General features: G+C 34.4%; 2 protein-coding genes across 6 annotated transcripts in view; one reads left to right on the top strand and one right to left on the bottom strand.

Moving 5' to 3' along the window:
- Nucleotides 1–19,395, top strand: part of SASS6 (SAS-6 centriolar assembly protein) — a 56,804-nt gene extending 37,409 nt beyond the window's left edge. For 2 of the 4 annotated variants that reach the window (XM_067727021.1, XM_067727019.1), the window contains 3 exons: nucleotides 10,369–10,466; nucleotides 12,233–12,327; nucleotides 12,432–19,395. In XM_067727021.1, coding sequence (XP_067583122.1) covers nucleotides 10,369–10,466; nucleotides 12,233–12,327; nucleotides 12,432–12,538 — 300 coding nt within the window. In that variant the 3' untranslated portion in view covers nucleotides 12,539–19,395. Of the gene's footprint in view, nucleotides 1–10,368; nucleotides 10,467–12,232; nucleotides 12,328–12,404 lie in introns of all 4 variants that reach the window. The other 2 variants (XM_067727020.1, XM_067727018.1) reach the window with 1 other exon arrangement.
- Nucleotides 14,633–19,498, bottom strand: part of MFSD14A (major facilitator superfamily domain containing 14A) — a 46,473-nt gene continuing 41,607 nt past the window's right edge. For both annotated transcript variants that reach the window (XM_067727023.1, XM_067727022.1), the window contains exons 10-12: nucleotides 18,351–18,448; nucleotides 17,091–17,254; nucleotides 14,633–16,002 (exon numbers count right to left, since the gene is read on the bottom strand). In XM_067727023.1, the coding sequence (XP_067583124.1) occupies nucleotides 15,796–16,002; nucleotides 17,091–17,254; nucleotides 18,351–18,448 (469 nt within the window). In that variant the 3' untranslated portion in view covers nucleotides 14,633–15,795. The remainder of the gene's footprint in view (nucleotides 16,003–17,090; nucleotides 17,255–18,350; nucleotides 18,449–19,498) is intronic.

The following is a 19,498-nucleotide window of genomic DNA, read 5'->3' as shown; positions in this document are numbered from 1 at the left end:
CTTCCAAAACTGTGTTGAATAATAGTGGTGAGAGTGGACATCCTTGTCTTATTCCTGATCTTAGAGGAGATGCTTTCAGTTTTTCACCATTGAGAATGATATTTGCTGTGGGTTTGTTGTATATGGCCTTTATTATGTTGAGGTAGGTTCTCTCTAAGCCCGCTTCCTGGGGAGTTTTTATCATAAGTGGGTGTTGAATTTTGTCAAAAGCTTTTTCTGCATCTGTTGAGATGATCATATGGTTTTTATTCTTCAATTTGTTAATATGGTGTATCACATTGATTTGTGTATATTGAAGAATCCTTGCATCCCTGGGATAAATCCCACTTGATCATGGTGTATGATCCTTTTAATGTGTTGTTGGATTCAGTTTGCTAGTATTTTGTTGAGGACTTTTGTGTCTGTGATCATCAGTGATATTGGCCTGTAATTTTTTGTGTGTGATGTCTTTGTCTGGTTTTGGTATCAGGTGATGGTGGCCTCGTAGAATGAGCTTGGGAGTGTTCCTTCCTCCCCAATTTTTTGGAAGAGTTTTAGAAGGGTAGGTGTTAACTCTTCTCTAAATGTTTGATAGAAATCACCTGTGAAGCCATCTGGCCATGGACGTTTGTTTGTTGGAAGATTTTTAATCACAGTTTCAATTTCACTACTTGCGATTGGTCTGTTCATATTTTCTATTTCTTCCTGTTTCAGACTTAGAAGGTTGTATCTTTCTAAGAATTTGTCCATTTCTTCTAGGTTGTCCATTTTATTGGCGTGTAGTTGCTTGTAGTAATCTCTTATGATCCTTTGTATTTCTGTGGTGTCCATTGCAACTTCTCCCTTTTCATTTCTAATTTTATTGATTTGGATTCTCTCCCTTTTTTTCTTGTTGAGTCTGGCTAAAGGTTTATCAGTTTTGTTTACCTTCTCATGAACCAGCTTTTAGTTTCATTGATCTTTGCTATTGTTTTCTTTGTCTCTATTTCATTTATTTCTACTCTGATCTTTGTGATTTCTCTCCTTCTGCTAACTTTGGGTTTTGTTTGTTCTTCTTTAGTCACTTTAGGTGTAAGGATAGGTTGTTTATTTGAGATTTTTCTTGTTTCTTGAGGTAAGATATATTGCTATAAACTTCCCTCTTAGAACTGCTTTTGCTGCGTCCCATAGGTTTTGGATTGTCATGTTTTCATTGTCATTTGTCTCTAGGTATATTTTTATTTCCTCTTTGATTTCTTCAGTGATTCATTGATTATTTAGTAATGTATTGTTTAGCCTCCATGTGTTTGTGTTTTTTACACTTTTCTTCCCTATAATTGATATCTAATTTCATAGCGTTGTGGTCGGAAAACATGCTTGATATGATCTCAATTTTCTTAAATTTACCGAGGCTTGATTTGTGACCCATGATGTGATCTATCCTGAAGAATGTTCCATGTGCACTTGAGAAGAAAGTGTATTCTGCTGCTTTTGGATGGAGTGTCCTATAAATATCCATTAAGTCTATCTGTTGTAATGTGTCATTTAAGGCTTGTGTTTCCTTATTAATTTTCCGTTTGGATGATCTATCTATTGGTGTAAGTGTGGTGTTAAAGTCCCCCACTGTTATTGTGTTACTGTAGATTTCCCCATTTATGGCTGTTAGCATTTGCCTTATGTATTGAGGTGTACCTATGTTGGGTGTGTATGTATTTACTGTAGGACAAATTCTTAAAAGGAACTGGGTCAGAGCATTTTGCCTATCTAGTGACTGATGTTAATCAGCATTTCCCTGATTATTAAGTGAGGAACATCTTTTTGTGTATCTATGGATTATGTTTACTCTTCTGTATAATTTCTCTTTATTTCTTTTATTCATTTTCTGTTTGGGATGTTTAACCCCTGTAAGATGACATCATAAGTGTTCTTTATATATTCTGAACATTCACTGGTCTGCTATTGATTTTATATGTTAACTGTTATTTCCCAATTTTGGAATTATCTTTTTACTCTTTTTAAGGTGCCTTTTGAAAAAATTTAAAACTTTATTATAGTACATACATGCAATCCTCCCATGCTTAAGTCTACAGTTCAGTAATTTCAGTCAGTTTATAGAGTTGTGAAACCATCATGATGGTCCAGTTTTGAGCATTTACGTTTCCCCAAAATGTTCCTTAGTGCTTTTTTGCAGTTAATCCACACTCTTTTTTTTTTTTTTTTTTTTTTTTGTGGTATGTGGGCCTCTCACTGTTGTGGCCTCTCCCGCTGTGGAGCACAGGCTCCGGCCGCGCAGGCCCAACGGCCACGGCTCACGGGCCCAGCTGCTCTGCGGCGTGTGGGACCCTCCCAGACCAGGGCACAAACCCATGTCCCCTGCATCGGCAGGCGGACTCCCAACCACTGCGCCACCAGGGAAGCCAATCCACACTCTTGCCCCCAGCCCTAGGCAACTACTGGTCTGCTTTCTGTCTCTATAAATTTGCCTTTCTGCATTTCAGATGAATAGAGTCATACATTATGTCTGCTTTCACTCAGTATGACTTTTTTGTGCTTTTTCCAGGTGGTAGTGTGTATCAGTAGTTCATTCTTTTAATTGCTCAGTAGTATTTCGTTGTATGGATATACCAGAACTTGCTTATCCATACATTCATCAATTGATGAACATTCGGGTTATTTTCAGCTTTTGGGTATTACAAATAAAGCTATGAACATTTGGGTACAAGTCTTTGTATTTCTCTGGGGTGAGTACCTAGGAATGGATTGGCTGTCAATATATATTTGATTTTTAAGAACCTACCACACTTTTCCAAAGTGGTTGTGCCATTTACCACTAGCAGTCTGAGAGTTCAAGTTCTGTATGCTTATCAACACTTGATATGGTCAGTTGTTTAATTTCAGGCATTCTAGTAGATGTGTAGAAGTATCTTGTGATTTTAGCATGCATTTCCCTAAAAGCTAATGAGGTTGAGAGCAGTTTTTTATGTGTGTGTTTGACATCAGTATATCTGCTTTGGTGAAATATCTATTTGAATCTTTTGCCTGTTTTAAACTTAGGTTGTTTCTCTTGAGTTATGAGTTCTTTAAATATTTTGGATACAAGTCCTTTATCAGATAAATGTTTGCAAATATTTCTTCCAGTCTGTGGCTTCTCTTTTATTTTCTCTTTTGAAGAACAAAAAGTTTTTAATTTGATGAAGTCCAGTTTATCAAATTTTTTTCTTTAGTTGATCATGCTTTTGGAGTTGTATCTAAGAACTCTGTGCAACCACAGGTGGAAAATAAGATCTGTGATCCATTGCGAGCTACTTTTTATGTATAGTATGAGTTTTATGTATGGAATGAGGTAAGGGTCTTGGGTTTTTTTGTTTTGTTTTGGCATGTTGATATCCAGTTCTCTCAGTAACAGTTGTTAAATACTGTTGATTTAGGCAAATTATTTGACCATAAATGTAAGAATTTCTGGACTCTTAATTCTGTTTCATTGATTGTCTGTTCTTGTGCCAATACCACACTGTCATGATTACTGTGACTTAATAATATTAAGTTTTGAAATTGAGTAGTATAAATCCACCAACTCTCTTCTTTTTCAAACTTGTTTTATTATTTTAGATACTTAATATGTCCATATAAATGTTTGGATTCAGCTTGTCAACTTCTACAAAATAGCCTGCTTGAATTTTGATAGGATATATAGAATTTATAGATCAATTTTGGAATAAATGTCATTTTGACAACATTTTATTTTTAAATCCATGAATGTTAATATGCCTCTCCATTTATTTAAGTATCCTTTAATTTCTCTCATCAGTGTTTTACAGTTTTCAATGTCAGATTCTGCATTTCTTTTATTGTTTATTCCTAAGTATTTTACTCATTTGATGCTATTGTGAATGTAATTGTTTGATTAATTACTTTCTCAGAATATTCATTGATGCTGTATACAAATGTAATTGATTTTTGTATATTGACCTTGTATCCTGAAAACTTGCTCTACTCATTTGTTAAACTCATTACTAGTGGCTTTTTAATGCATTGATATGATTGTGTGATTTTTCTCTCATCAGTTAATAGATGTATTATGTTGATTTTCAAATATTGTATAAGCCTTGCATTCTTGGGATGAACTTCACTGATCTAAATGTTAGTCATATTCAGTTGGTGGATTTTGTTCAGTTCTTCTACATCCTTGTTGACTTTGTATTAGTTAACTGAGAGAGGAGTATCTCCAGTATTGGATATCTCCAATTATTATTATGGGTGTTTCCATTTCTATCAGTTTTCCATTTAATTCTATCATTTTTTTGCCTCACGTATTTTGAAGCTCTTTTGTTCAGTGCATACACCTTTATAATTGTTATGTCCTCCTGGTTGCTTGACCCTTTGATCATTATGTAATTTCCTCTTTCATTTTTGGTAATTTTTCATGCTCTGAAGTCTACTTTGTTCGATATGAATATAGCTACTCAGGTTTTCTTTCGAGTGGTGTTTCCATGGAGTATCTTTTTCCAACCTTTTTCTTTAAACTTGTGTATATCCTATTTAAAATGGTTTTCAGGTAAAGGGCATATTTAGTTTGTTCCCTCTATTTTTCATTCCTTTGTTTCCCCTTTCTTGAATTCATTTTTGGATTATTTGCACATTTTAAAAATATTCCTTTTTAGTTCTTCTGGTGTGTTTTTTATTATATCTCTTTGTACACTTTTTTTTTTTAGTGGTTGCTCCAGGCATCATAATAAATATATTTAGCTTTTCACAGTATGTATAGAATTAATATTTTACCACTTCAAGTGGAATATAAATACCTTACTACCATGTATAGTCCCTTTACCTTTACCCCTTTGTTTTGGTGTGTCATATGTATTACAGCTATACATTGGAAACTATCAGACAGTGCTGTAATTTTTACTATTAACCAATATACATATGTATAAAACACTTGAGTGGAGAAGCATGGTCCATTATATTTATCCCTGTTTACCATTTCTGTTGCTCTTCCTTTATTCCTGGTATTCCATGTTTTCCATGATATCACTTCCCTGAATAATAGAATATTATTTAGCTTTTGTTTTAGAGGAGGTTTTCTGGCAAAGAAGTTTCTTTGTTTTTCTTCATCTTGGAAACACGCTTCTTTCACCTTCATTCCTGAATGATATTTTCTCTGGACATAGAATAATGTATTTATAGTTTTTTTTCCTTAAGCACTTTAAAAATATTCTACTTCCCTCAGACTTCCATGATTTCTGATGAGAAATCAGCAGTAAATTCCAACTGTTGTTCAACTATATATAATGCATCCTTTTTCTCAGGCTGCTTTCAAGATTTATTCTTTTCCTTTAGTTTTCAGGAGTCTGATGATGTGTCTAGGCATGAATTTATTTGTATCCTTTTTGGGATTTGCTAGGTTTCTTGAATCTCTAAGTTGATACCTTTTACCAAATTTTGGAAGTGTTCAACCATTATTTCTTTTCTTTTTTTTTTTTGCGGTACGCGGGCCTCTCACTGTTGTGGCCTCTCCCGTTGCAGAGCACAGGCTCCGGACACGCAGGCTCAGCGGCCATGGCTTACGGGCCCAGCCGCTCCACAGCATGTGGGATCTTCCCGGACCGGGTCACGAACCCGTGTCCCCTGCATTGGCAGGCGGACTCTCAACCACTGTGCCACCAGGGAAGCCCAACAACCATTATTTCTTAAAAATGTTTTCTGCCCTACACTCTTCCCCCATCCTTCTGGGACTCAGGCAACATGAATGTTAGACCATGTATGTTTTCCCACAGGTCTATGAGGCTCTCTTCTTCCTTTCTTTTTTCTCTGTTTTTCAGATATGATAATTCCTATTGATTGATCTTACAGTTTAATGCTATAGAGTCCATCCAGTGAATTTTTTCAGTTCTTAAATTTCCATTTGTTTCTTTTTTACATGTCCTATTTTTTTTTTACTGAGACTTTTTCTTTACATTTATTTCAAGAGTATTCACTTCTACTTCTTAGAACATGGTTATAATAGATACTTTTAACTGCCTTTCTGATAATTCCATATCTTTGCCATCTTGGAGTTGACATCTGTTGGCTTGTTTTTTGCCTTGCAGATTAGTTAGATTTTACAGGTTCTTTTTTGAGTGATTTTGGATTCTGTCTGGATCCAATATTGAATATTATGAGACTCTAGATCTTGTTTAAATCCTAAGGAGAATGTGAATTAAAAAAAATTTTTTTAATTAAAAAAATTGTTTTTTGTAGCAAATAGTTTTGTTATGTTCATATTGCAAATTCTGACTTACTGTTTGTAGGCTGCTGTTTCTGTGTCAGTTCAGTTCTTAAAGAGTTTGCCCGTGTTATTTGGATCTGTCTGTGTGTACACCATCTAGTGCCTGTTCTGTGACCTGGGTGGTGGTTTACTCCATAGTTCAGTTCTCAGAGCCTTTGGTATGGTGACTATGGTCAGATCTTGCATGTCCAGCTTAGAATAGAACCCAGTAGTTCATATACAGCTTTTATAGGATCTCTTTCTTGAGTTCCTTTGTCTCTTTGATTTCCCCCCAGATTTCAGAATCCCCTGAGTCCTTCTTCCTGAAAACTGGCTAGAAATCATGGACCTAAATTCCCTTGGTCTAAGACACAGTTCCTGCAATTGTGTCTGTGTCTGGTGCCAAACGTTGGGAGGACAGAGAGAGAAAAAATATAATGAGAATTTGTATCATGCTTGTGAGACCACAGCACTTCTGGTCAGAGGGTGTGATTGCCCTCTTTCAGAGTTTTAGGTGCCTGCTTGGCCATTGCTGTTATCATCATTACTACCCCTGTAGCTTCTGTTTCCATTGAATTGCCTGAGGGTTGGGGCAGAAGACAACTATGAAAGAAGGGGGGTTTTCCTCACTCTCTTTGACCCTTAGGAATTTGTTTTTTTCATTTCTCAGAACAGAAAGAAGACTGTACCTTAATATTAATATTGTACTCTGGCTTTCTTAGTGTTTACATGATGTATCACTTTCTTTCCTTTTACTTTTACCAATCTGTGTCTTTATATTTAAACTGGATTTCTTTTAGATATTCTATACCTGACTCTTATATTTTCATCCATTCTGACATTGTCTTTAACAATTTAAAATTTAATGTATATATTCATACGTTTTATCATCTTGCTGTTTGTATTCTATATATCCCATCTGTTCTTTGTCCCTCTTTTCTACTTTAATCCTGACTTTTCAATTAATTGCTGATTTTATTTTGCATTCTATTTTGTCTCTACTTATTGGCTTTAGTTTTTGTTTGCTCTAGAGTTTACAGTATACATCTTCACCTTATCATAATCTATCTTCAAAATTTTATACTGCTTTCCATATAATGTAAGAACCCTACAGTAATTCCATTTCCTCATTCCTGTCCTGCTAACTACTGTCAAAATTTTACTTCTGCATTTGTTATAAATCCCACTTTTTTTTAAACAATCAGATATCTTTTCAATAAATTAAACAGAGAGGAAAAAGTCCTTTTACCCATATACTTACTATTTACACAACTCTATTCCTTTATGTAGATCTACATTTTCATCTGGTATCATTTTCCTTTCTCCTGTAATGAAGATTTCTTACAGTGCAGCTCTTTAAGACTTCTTATAGTGCATGTCTGTGGGAAATTCATAAAAATCTCATAACATTTTTATTTTGAATTTATCTTCTCTACATTTAGAATTCTGGGTTGACAAGTTTCTTTTTTCCTTTCAGCATTTTGAAGCCATCATTCCATAGTTGCCTGGATTGAACAGTTTTGGCCTGGCCATTATTTCTTCACTTTTTTATTTTTTAAAACATTTATTTATTTACTTACTTACTTATTTATTTATTGCTGTGTTGGGTCTTCGTTGCTGCGCGTGGGCTTTCTCTAGTTGTGGTGAGCAGGGGCTACTCTTCGTTGCGGTGTGTGGGCTTCTCATTGCAGTGGCTTCTCCTGTTGTGGAGCATGGGCTCTAGGCGCACGGGCTTCAGTAGTTGCGGCACGCAGGCTCAGTAGTTGTGGCTCGCAGGCTCTAGAGCACAGGCTCAGTAGTTGTGGCACACGGGCTTTGTTGCTTCGCAGCATGTGGGATCTTCCTGGACCAGGGCTTGAACCCATGTCCCCTGCATCGGCAGGTGGATTCTTAACCACTGCGCCACCAGGGAAGCCCCTCTTCACTTTTTTTATTATCTCCTTTTAGTATTACAGTTACTCATGGTTGATCACATGATATAGTCCCATTGAGTCTGTTCGTTTGCTTCGTTGTATATATATTAGATTCTAATGCTTTCTTAAAGTTCACTAATCTTTTCTTCTGCATTGTTTAATTTGCTGTTAATTCTGTCCAGTGAGAACTTTTCATTTTAGATATTTATCATCTCTAGAAGTTCCATTTCATTCTTTTTTTATATCTTGCATTTTTCTCATACTTTTAATTTCCATTACATCCTTGTTCATAGTTATAATTGTTTTAACATGTGCATCCTTATTCTATCATTTGTATCATCTCTGGATCTGTTTCTGTTGAGTGATTTTTCTTGGTATGACGCATGTTTTCCTACTTGTCATTTTTAATAATTTTTTTTAATATTTATTTTATTTATTTATTTTTGGCTGCTTCGGGTCTTAGTTGTGGCACACGGGATCTTTGTTGCGGTGCATGGGCTCCACAGAGTGAGGGCTCTTCGTTGCGGTGCGCGGGCTCTCTAATTGAGGTGCATGGGTTCAGTAGTTGTGGCACATGGGCTTGGTTGCCCCATGGCATGAGATCTTAGTTCCCCGACCAGGGATCAAACCCGCATCCCCTGCATTGGAAGGCAGATTCTTGACCACTGGACCACCAGGGAAGTCCTCTAATAATTTCTGATAGGATGTGGAACATTGTTAATGCTACATTGTTGATTATCTGAATTTTGTTATCTTCCTTTAAAGGGTGGCAGTTATTTAAGTTACTTGTGGATCCCTTGGTCCTTTTTGAGTTTTTTTGTTTTTCTCTTTTTTCCTTTAGCTTTACTAGGATGCATTTAAAGTAGCTTTTACTCAAGGATAGTTCAGCCCTGTTACGAAGCTCCCCACAGAATGCCCTAAATGATTACCAAGGACTGTCCACTTTGTCTCCATGATTATGAACCTTGGAAATTGTTCAGCTTGAAACTCCCATTTTTATTTGCCCAGCATTGTGGAGTTTTACCCTATGCATGTTCCTAGTACTCAGCAAAAACTCAAGGGGATTCATGTGTAGATTTCTGGGGCTTGTTCTCTTTATAGCTCCCTTTTCTTCAGAATTCTGCCTTGCAGCCTCCAGGCACCTCATCCTCCCTGAACTGATTTTAATCTCCTCCATTTAGCAATTATGTTCTTTCTCTGTCCCTATAGTCAGGAAGTACCTCTAATTAAAAAGCTGGGTCAGTTGTAGGGATCACATTTTTCTTAGAGATCACAGTTCTGCCCTACCAGTTGTTCAGTTTTTGGGACCATTCTTTTTGTTTATTTTGTCTGGTTTTCTAATTATTGGTGGCTGGAAACTATATTATGTATTAATATACTCTTTAAATTTTCTTCACTCTTGCATGTTTATTTTTCTATAAGGAATATGAAAATCAGCTTATCTCACTTTTTAAAAATCCTCTTTGTATTTAATGTGATCTGATATCTTTAGAATATTGAACCCTGATAGCCAAGGACAGCAGCATATACCTTTCTCATTTATAATTTTATCCTATTAAGCTAGTATCTCCCTATTTTATTATGATTTTTTTTTACCAAAAATAGATATTTATCTTCTCATGCCTTTTTCCTTTTTTCTTTCTTTCTTTTTTTTTTCTTTATGCGAGTCATCATACCTTTTTTCTTTGATTTATTAGTATGGTGACTTACATTTATAGACTTCCTAACATAGAACCCATTCCTGGTATGAAACCCCCTCAGTCATAGTCATTATTCCTTTAAATAAACTATTACATACTATATGCTTGATATTTTAGTTTGGACTTTTGTATAGATTCTTGGATTGCTTTTGACTATTTCAGTATTCAAATTCCTAGCACTCCTTTAGAATCCTTAAATATGACAGGCTTAAAGTTCGTGAAAAGGGAAGAATTCTCAGAATGCATGAGGTAAATGCATCATCGTGGTATTTGGTTACTTTTAGCATCAATAACATTTAAATGTATTAGTGTTCATGTTTTTGTTTCAAAATAATTAAAATAATTTGTGCTGTTCATCTTGCTGATATGACAGGAACTTTTTTGTCAAGGAGAAATGGATTTTTAAATTAAATCTTCTCAATAAAATGTGCTTGTGTTATATAGCTTGAACTTCTGTGGTCTATATTCATCAGAGAAAAAATTTAACCACCTATCTCCATATAGAACTGTCTCAGTTCTCACTAATTCAGTTACATGTTTTCCCTCTTTACAGGTGCAGTTTAACTTGCAGTTTCCAAAACCAAGTACATCACTAGGAGATGTTCAATCAGGAACAACTGTTAGTATGCCTTGCTCAACTGATAAGGAAAAGTAAGCTCTTGACATAAAATTTAATGTTTGTAATTTTTTTTAATGTTTGTAATTTTGAAAGGGAGTTTTTAATCAGTGTTTGAAAGCTATTATGACCACTTATTTATGTAACGTTTTAAGTTGCTGATCAGTGGGATTTGACTTAGTCCCTTTTAGCTATAAGAAAGAGGTTTCTCACATTTTTTAAAACTGTAGGATAGACATATAGTAAAATTTAATTTTTTAAAAGGGATTTTCCTACATAAGTGAAGAACACCCTTTCATATATTCTTGGGCAAATAGATAGAAATGTTTTAAATTCCTCAGAGTTGGCTGTTTTGCTTTTGTTTTCCTGTATGGCTGTGTCTGTCTCTAGAAGCTCTTTGTTTTTCTGAGTAATTGCTTCCGGTGTAAAGTAAACTGAGAAATCAGCTGGTTAAACTGTTAGAATTCTGGGGTAGATAAGAGTAAAAGGGTTTGTGAGGTTGCCCCCTAGCCAAGCTAACATAAGTAAGCTTTAGTGCCAATTTGTGACTTCTGTTTTGCCTACTCAGAGATTCTTTGCCTATTTTTTCAGATCTTAAGCAGGTTTTATGTACTGAAGTTTGCTGAATCAGTGAGTTGTAGCTAGAGTAAACAACTTATAGATGCAAACTTGTCTCTCTGGGTAGTCTTTGTTTGTAATACTGTTTTCTTATTGTGCCTTTATTTACTTAAAATGTAATCGCTTTAAGGCCTGTCTGCTGGCACTCATTATCATGAGCTGTCACCATCCCCAGTATATTGCAAACTAAAAAATTACTGTCATGGCTCAAAGAGGCTTCTTATTCCAGCTCTCTTCACTCATTGGCTCCTCTAAAATTAGTACCAAGATGAGTATTAAAATAGTTAATGTTTATGAGCCTCTGTTTTTTAAAAGTGAGAATTCTTTGAAGTCCTGAAATGTATGTGTTTGTTATATTTAAGCTCATATTTGTTAGTGGCAGAGCACCTAGAATTCATATTAATGGTAGAACACCATGTTGTTTATTTGTTTAACTCCATCATACCACACTAAGAACAATTTTACTTACAGATCATATTTGTGGTACAAAATCAAACATAATCGTGTCCATAAAATTGGGACTGTTCAGCTATTTTGAGATTTTTGTTTAGAATTGGTTTGTTTTGTTGTCAGCTAGTAACAAGTGGCAAAGGTTAAAGAAAAAATTTTAAATTGGAAAAGACACCTATTCAGCCACTTAATTCTTTTCTGAAAATTGGGAAAAGACCATCATTTAATTTTAAAGATAAAATGTCATTGTTTTGCAAGAGCCCTGAACTTCTTGCAGGTGTACTAATATAGAAACTGTTAATACTAGACAGATTTAGAAAGAAGGAATATCGTGGTTGAAAGAGGAAAAATACAACTACAGAAATATCCCCTCCTTTGTTTTTTCAAAATTTCATATTTGTATTCATCTGACCAGAATTCATTATTGTACAATGTGTACTAATGTTTAATAATGACAACTTTGAAGCATAACAAAATTTTGAGGAGCTTTTGGTCAAAGGAAAAAGATAACTTACTCTTTACTGGGAAGAAGTATACTTTGGTTTATGAATAGATGAATTATTTGCTTAAGAACCCAGTGAAAAATGGGATTTGTTTTGAACAAAGCTATAAATATAACTTATATTATTGCATACATAGTATATGTATGTATATAGATTAAACATTCAAACTTTACTGAAGCGAAAGTAAGACTTTGTTAAAATAAGTAAATAATTACTATTTTCCTTTCAAGTGCTGAAAATTTAGGGCTGGAATCCAAATATCTGAAGAAAAGGGAAGACAGCATTCCTTTACGTGGGCTCAACCAAAATCTATTCAATAATCCAGGTGAGAAGACATTTCTGAAGTGGATTGTACACTGTGGTTTAATTAAATGTATTATATAAAGACTTAAGTGAATGCAGATAATCTTTTTTTGTCCTCATTTGCAGACCATCAAAAAGACGGCACTTTAGGAGCATTACAGACATCTTCCAAACCCGTAGTCCTCCCTTCTACATCTTCAGCATATTTCCCTGGGCAGCTACCAAACAGTTAATCCTAGTGTCATCTTTTACTTTTATTGAAATTTTAGAAATTCAGCATGGTTTTAATATAGAAACAACACAGATGAAATTCTGAATAAGCAAGTTTCAAAGTTTACTTGAGCTACTGTATTAGATTGTTTGGATCCTTTAAGCACTGCTGTCGTTTATGCAGTTTAGAGGGGCATATTTGTACTAGGGAATGGGTGAAGATTCTTTTTAGTTTGGAACATGGTGTTTTGTAGAATAATAGTATGAATTTTATTAAACTAATCCTTAGAAATTCTCAGAAGTTCTAAGGAAAGAGTTGATCCTTGTAAGGGGACATTCTAATCATATTCAATAACTCAGTTAATTAAAACCTGCTCAGATATGTATACTAGTATGAAACCAAAGAATGCTATCAATTCATTTTATCCTTTTCATTAGTACAATAAAAGTTTTAAATTTGCCACCTGAGAATTTTAAGGGAAAATAATTATCTCTTGAGATATATTATTGATATTTACAGTAAAGGGAAAAGTCCTGAAATTACCTTAAATGAATAAATTCTTCATAGCAAGTAAATATTTTCCTTGAAACCTTTAAATTATCTTTTGAATAAGTCTGTTAAGTAATTTTGATAAATTTATTGTACAGAAAATCTTGGAGTCTAATTATATGACCAGATTAGGTACAAAGTGCTTTTAGTCATTTGAGGTGCAGTTTATGGATTTTAATGCTTCCTGGAAGTCTACAGTCATCCAGTTTTTCTCCTTCATTTGGAGTTTTGTTTGTTATGCAGTTAAATCTGTATTAGTGGAATATTTGTTTTAAAAATTAGTACTTACACAAAATAATTACTGAGAGCATCATGAATATTCATTTTGCTTATATCAAAATAGGTTCATTTTCATGTTTGCTTATTAGTAAAGTAGGCAAAATGAATAATGTTAGAAGTTACAACTTTCTTCTCTTCCCTATAATTAAAAGTTTCAAATAAGAATTGTTCCTTGGGAAAAATGAGGTAATTTAAAAAAAATTCACCCAGGATCACAGGGTTGCATTTTGTTTTCTTACAGACAACCATCCAGTAGAGTAGCATTCTCTTAAGAAAACTAAATCATTTTGTTTGCAGAGATTGCTCATGCTCATGTGATACTTAAAAAAAATATTTTCAAGGACCTTATTACACAGATGAGGAAGAGAGACATTTCAGGATACTGATGACCTACTAATGTTATTGGCTTCCATGGTAAGACAAAAAATATTTGCTAATTTTTTTATGAAGCCACAGTATTGAGTCTTTCCTTATGATACTTTTGAAACTGCTGGTAACCACAAGCTGTCTTAAACTAAAAAATTTAATAACTGTTATTAGGTAGTCACTTTTTATATATATTTTTTTGTCATTTAGATATACTATATTAGTAAGAATACTCAGTTATAATAACTTGAAAGCACTAATAATCTGGAAAGAAACTTTCTGGCAATATTGGAATCTTTCCTGTAAATAGTATGTAATATAAAACTTTGTGACAAGGGTTTGGATAGGATAAATGACATACAGGTAGCTCTTTTTTTTAAATATAGATATCCTTTTCCATATCCACACATGGAAAACTGGGAGAATTCCCAAAAGATATAGAGATCATTTTGATATCAAACTTGCTAAAGACTTTTTGGTATTAAATATATATACACAGACTTTCGAGTGTGCTAATTATTTGATCTACCTCTTAAACTTTTATTTGAAATTGTTTTGCTGTGTGCAGTTGTACATGTGTTAATAATCAAAATATTGCATTTAATGTATTTCTGTAAACTGTGAGCTTTGTTAATAAAGTATTAATATTTTGGGAATCTGACATGTAAGCAGTATGTAAAAACAAACATAGGACTGACCTATAACACCTGTGCTTAGAAAATTAAGTACTTACAGTTAATTTATGAACTGAGTTTTCATTTCTTTGCTTTTGTCTTCCTACAACAGTATTTTATTGAGGTAAATGAAATGGATTCAAAGGGAGAAGGTATAATGCTTTGATTTGTTACTGTAAAAATATAGTAACAAAGCCAAAACAGCCCTCATAAGGGAATCACAGATCAAGACTTTCTTTAAAAAAAAATCATTAAAATATTTAATTTTATTAACAGAATATTTACATTTCTTTTAAGACCTTATTTAAACCATAGTGAATGTTCCAAGTTTAAAAAGCATTAAGCAGTAACCACACATAAGATGAAAACAGTGTAAACTATACAATACTTTATGTACAATTTTTTACAAAGTAACACTTTTTTAAATAATATAACTGGACACAAAAATATACACTTTAGAGAAATTCACATCAGTAATTGTATAAAGCTCTCTTCTAGGGTCCTGAAAATTTAGGACAAACATTAGCTCTGTAAATAAAGTGTTACTGTGACAGTCCTGAAAGGCCACTATATATATTTATCTACATATAGATATCACATTGACATTTTCAAGGCTACCAGCTTTACTATATAATTTTTAGATTATGTATTCAAGTGTTGAGGTTCTTATGATTATGCAAACATTAAAAGAATAGTGGTATAGTATAAGTAGCTGGGGAACAAATGCGAGCCAGCATTTAGATTTACAGGCTCCAAACACCCCAATTTAAATTCTAAATGGCTGATATTTTCTCATTTCAAAAACAGTAGTGAATAATGTTTAAAATAAAATTACTACAAACAAGCTTGAAACATGATTCAGATTTAATATAGTTTTCTTAAGAGTTTTGTTTTTTAAATGCAAACAGTTCATTTACCATTTCTTTACTTTAGTGCATCTGCATTAAGGCTTTGAATTACTTGACCCAAGATTTTACAATATTAAAATCTGACTCACGATTTTACAATGTTAAAATGAACAGTTCCACACTATACTACCTACTCTGTCTCACTGCGAGTCAGCATAAATAGTTAAAGCTCAACACCTGAAGGAAATGGTAGCAGAGACATTGCTAGTATCTAAGAAGTTACATATATAGTTTTAAATTTTAATTAAAGGATGTATAATAAAACAAAAAGCTTAATGGCAAGAAACTGGTGCTAATAAACAAAAAGGTTTCTTTTCAAAAGAAATTGTAACATCTTTGGAAAACTGTCCAGTTCTTTTCTTTAGTTCCCACGGAGTTCATGCAGATACATTTCTTAAGACAATCTTAAAGTACATTGTAGATGGAAATGGAATGTACGTCCAGAACTATAGGTGAAAACTAAGACCTGGGTGCTGATAGAAAAGTCTTCCTGATTTCGGTTGTCACACATTTGTGTCCTGGAGTAAAGGTTCTTTGGCCTCTCCTGGCGCTTGTGCACTATGAGGATGGCTGTGACTGCCACAGTGCTTTCTCCAACTGCTGGACCTTAAGCTTAAATTGGTATGTTCCGGAATAAACAAGGCAACAAGCAGAGCCAGCAGTACTGAACAGGCTCCAAAGAGGAAGGGGGGGCCAGGGATGATGGAATTCTGAGGAAGGAAAAGAGAATTAGGATTTTTGCAAAGACTTCTTTGTTCATAACAAGAAATTGCTTATCTTTTAGTAGTAACTGATTGCTGTGAATTATAAGCCAATGACTCCTCTCTTTCTTCATTAAAGCCACAGCTAGAAAAAACATTCCCTTTTCAAGGGGAAAAGAAACACTGTCACACTCTCAACATAAAATTCTGGGGGATAACAGCTGACCCAAGAAACAGCCAAAAGATTTTTTAAAAACAAATACATGCAAAAATATATTGTCATTTATAGCATAAAATCTGAACACATTCTATGAACCTTCACTTAATTTGTTAGTTCAAGAGGAAAACAGGGAGATCTCACAAGTAAAATCAAGTAGTATATAATATTAACTACAGTAGCAGAATCAATTACCATTTTCTTTGTTAAAAAGGTAACTACATTCTCTAGTGACAAAGTAAGGAAAACACAGATAATGTCGTTACCATGAGAAGAATCAAACAGACCTGTGTTTTAGCCCCAAATCACATTCATTCTTAGCAAAACCTTGCACTGCCAGTTTTACCTGTGTAGAGCCCACAGACAAACATTCTTTTTTATTTAAAAGTAGTCTTAACTGGTTAGAAGATTAGTGTAGAACTCTGCTAAATACAAGGGAACTAATGAGTTGTTTGTACTGGCTAAAATAATGTGTTTCGCTGTTAATGTTTTCAGTTGTATGGAGGGGAGTATAGCGAGCAAGTGAACAAAGATGTTTACCAGCACCTAACTGATTCTTCTACAGAAGGCAGACCTGATACAGGGAACCTCTAACATTCCAGAAGCCTCAGATGAAAGACAAACAGTAGTATAGACAAATGGCTGTTACCTATGCCACTAGGTATACTAAGACAAACTAGAATACATAATTTTTTAATTATCAAGGGAAGAAAAGAACACACAGCCAATTTTATAAAGAAGTACGTATATAGGAGGACATAGTCCCTTAGGCTTTGGTTTTAAGTGTTTTTATTCAATCTAAGAATCTCAAATAAAAGCTTTAGTGACCAAAAAACATCACCTTTCAATCCAGCCAAATGAACTATATTTTTATAATTACCTGTTCAAAGTGGTGCTGTGGGCTTGTGTTTGTTCCCAAGTCTGTTCCTGTCATTGGCAGTTCTTTAAGTTCCACATGGAATATGTAGAAAATGAATCCATAAAGGGCTGGTCCCAGACCATTGCATAATCCTCTAATTCCTGTTATCATCCCTTGAACGACACCTGAATTGTTTAAACAAGTTATTTAGTGTACCACTTATTTTTTCCTACCCTAGAACCGATACAAACATGAAATCACTTATTCTAAAGGCAAAACTTACCAGACACTAGCAACTTACTGCAGTGGCATCAAAATTACTTAGAAGCTCTACAAAGTATAGTGAGCTATCTGATGCAAATGTAAGCTCAGGTCTAATGTAGAAACAAGGGGGCAAAAGCACTGTATTTCCTTTAAAAAAAAATATGTTGGCTCAAAATCAGCATGAGTTCATAAGCACAGCTGTTAAAAATTCTGTCCCCAAGCAGCTACTTAAGACCCCAAATATAGCCCCTTTTTATAGAGTTTGATTTTTGTTTACCTCTGGGATCTTATCCCAAATTTAAAATGCAGCTTGATTTGGCCACAGGCCTTTCCTTATTTATAACTAAGTGACCTCTGCCACTCTTTTGTAATGCCCCTGTTTTTCCTTTTGACATAAACAGGCTTTTCAAAGAATTATTCCTCACCTATTAGTATTTTAAGAATTAAGTGTTCCTGCCACAAAAGTGTAAGACAATAAAAATATATTTTCTATGTGTCTTTAGGTGACAAACATACAGTGTTAATGAAAGGGTTATCTGCGTATCCCTGAGATGTCTAGAACATCATAGCATATTGTTTATGTAATAAATAAATGGTTAGTGAATATAAGGTGACTAACCTTCATCACTAAATTTTCTAGCAAAAGAACAGACAGGGCCACATATTCACAGTGAGAGACAAGGTTATCTACCTAAGGATAATACCCTAGAATCTGCTTTTCCTCTTTGCAGTGAAAGCAATTTATTTATTTTAAAAAAATTTTATTGCAGTATAATTGATTTACAGTGTTGTGTTAGTTTCAGGTGTACAGCAAAGTGAATCAGTTATACATATATCCACTCTTTTTTAGAGTCTTTTCCCATTTGGGCCATTACAGAGTACTGAGTACAATGAAAGCAATTTAAAATTCTCTACCCTGAAGATACGCTTATGTTTCAGAACTTAGGAAACAGACAGAACAGAGGATTAGAATATTCTGTATTTTTAAATAATTATCATTGGGTCTTATCAACTCACCTTGTTGATCAGCATCAGCAGTTCGTGAGACAAGTGCACTGACAGCTGGAAAGGTAATGCTAGACATGGCTGCCACTGCCCCAGCAGCCCACATCATCCTGCAATCAAAAGCAGCAAAACAAAAATAGTATGTTATTATTCTTCTCCACTGTACCTGTCAAAGTCAAAATACATACTTAAAATCAAGTAAGAGAAATGGCTGTGGTACAGGAAAAAGAACTATACTTGCTCTTCCTTCTTTCCTATGTGACTGGACAAGTCACTTAAAAGTCTAACCCTGTTTACTCTTCTAGAAAGCAGAAAAACAACGACTTATTCACAAGAATGCTGTGGGTTTCAATGTAGAATTGGGATATCACACATCACATCTAAACTGTAAAGTGTGTTGGGTATTATTTCTGCAGGACTTGGGCAGGTGGGGAGAGAATGTAGAGAAACATCATTAAATGTTTCCAAACGTTCGCTAGTAGAACGGCAGGGTTCCCAGAGACCTGTGATTCAGTGCGAAGAAATCACTAATTTGATCTAAATGTGCTACTGGCTTGATGTTTAAAAGAAATGTTTTTGATAAATTGTGAGCACCTCTTTTGCAAGTCTAGACAGAAAAATAAAACATCCATCAAAACACACTCTTGGTGCTTACTCATATCCAAGTCCAAACAGAGATGATGTGTTCAGTTGAATGAAACACTACTGCACATTGTGGAGTTCAGTCCTGTTAATACCTGAGCACAAAGGTGTGCATGTGCAACCTGACAGCAGCATTATTACCATTACCTCCCTGCAGGAAACCAGACTGGCAAGAAAAGCAGAGAGCTTTCCCAGCATAAAGCCAGGACCAAAACAACTGGACTTCTTTGCCATCAGTAATGATCACTGGTGTTACTCAACTTTTTTTTCCTAACCTTGCTGCTTTGGGATTACATGTGTTTTTCTGACAAACTAAACTGGATTAAATGCTCATTAGAAATTGAAAAACTCCATCTCATTCAAAAACCCAACCTGTTGCTTAGATACAAAATGTCACTCTGCTATCCTCAAGCCACTATAGAGTATACAAATACACAAGTGAGAAACCTGTGTTATATACACTTTGAAAGAAAAAAAGCATATTAAGAGACAGATTAAAGTCTAAGCCTTAATTGAGA

Source organism: Pseudorca crassidens, chromosome 2 (assembly GCF_039906515.1).
Source record: "Pseudorca crassidens isolate mPseCra1 chromosome 2, mPseCra1.hap1, whole genome shotgun sequence".
Lineage (NCBI taxonomy): Eukaryota > Metazoa > Chordata > Mammalia > Artiodactyla > Delphinidae > Pseudorca > Pseudorca crassidens.
Note: the sequence above shows the minus strand (reverse complement) of the source record. Positions and strands in the feature narration are given on the sequence as shown.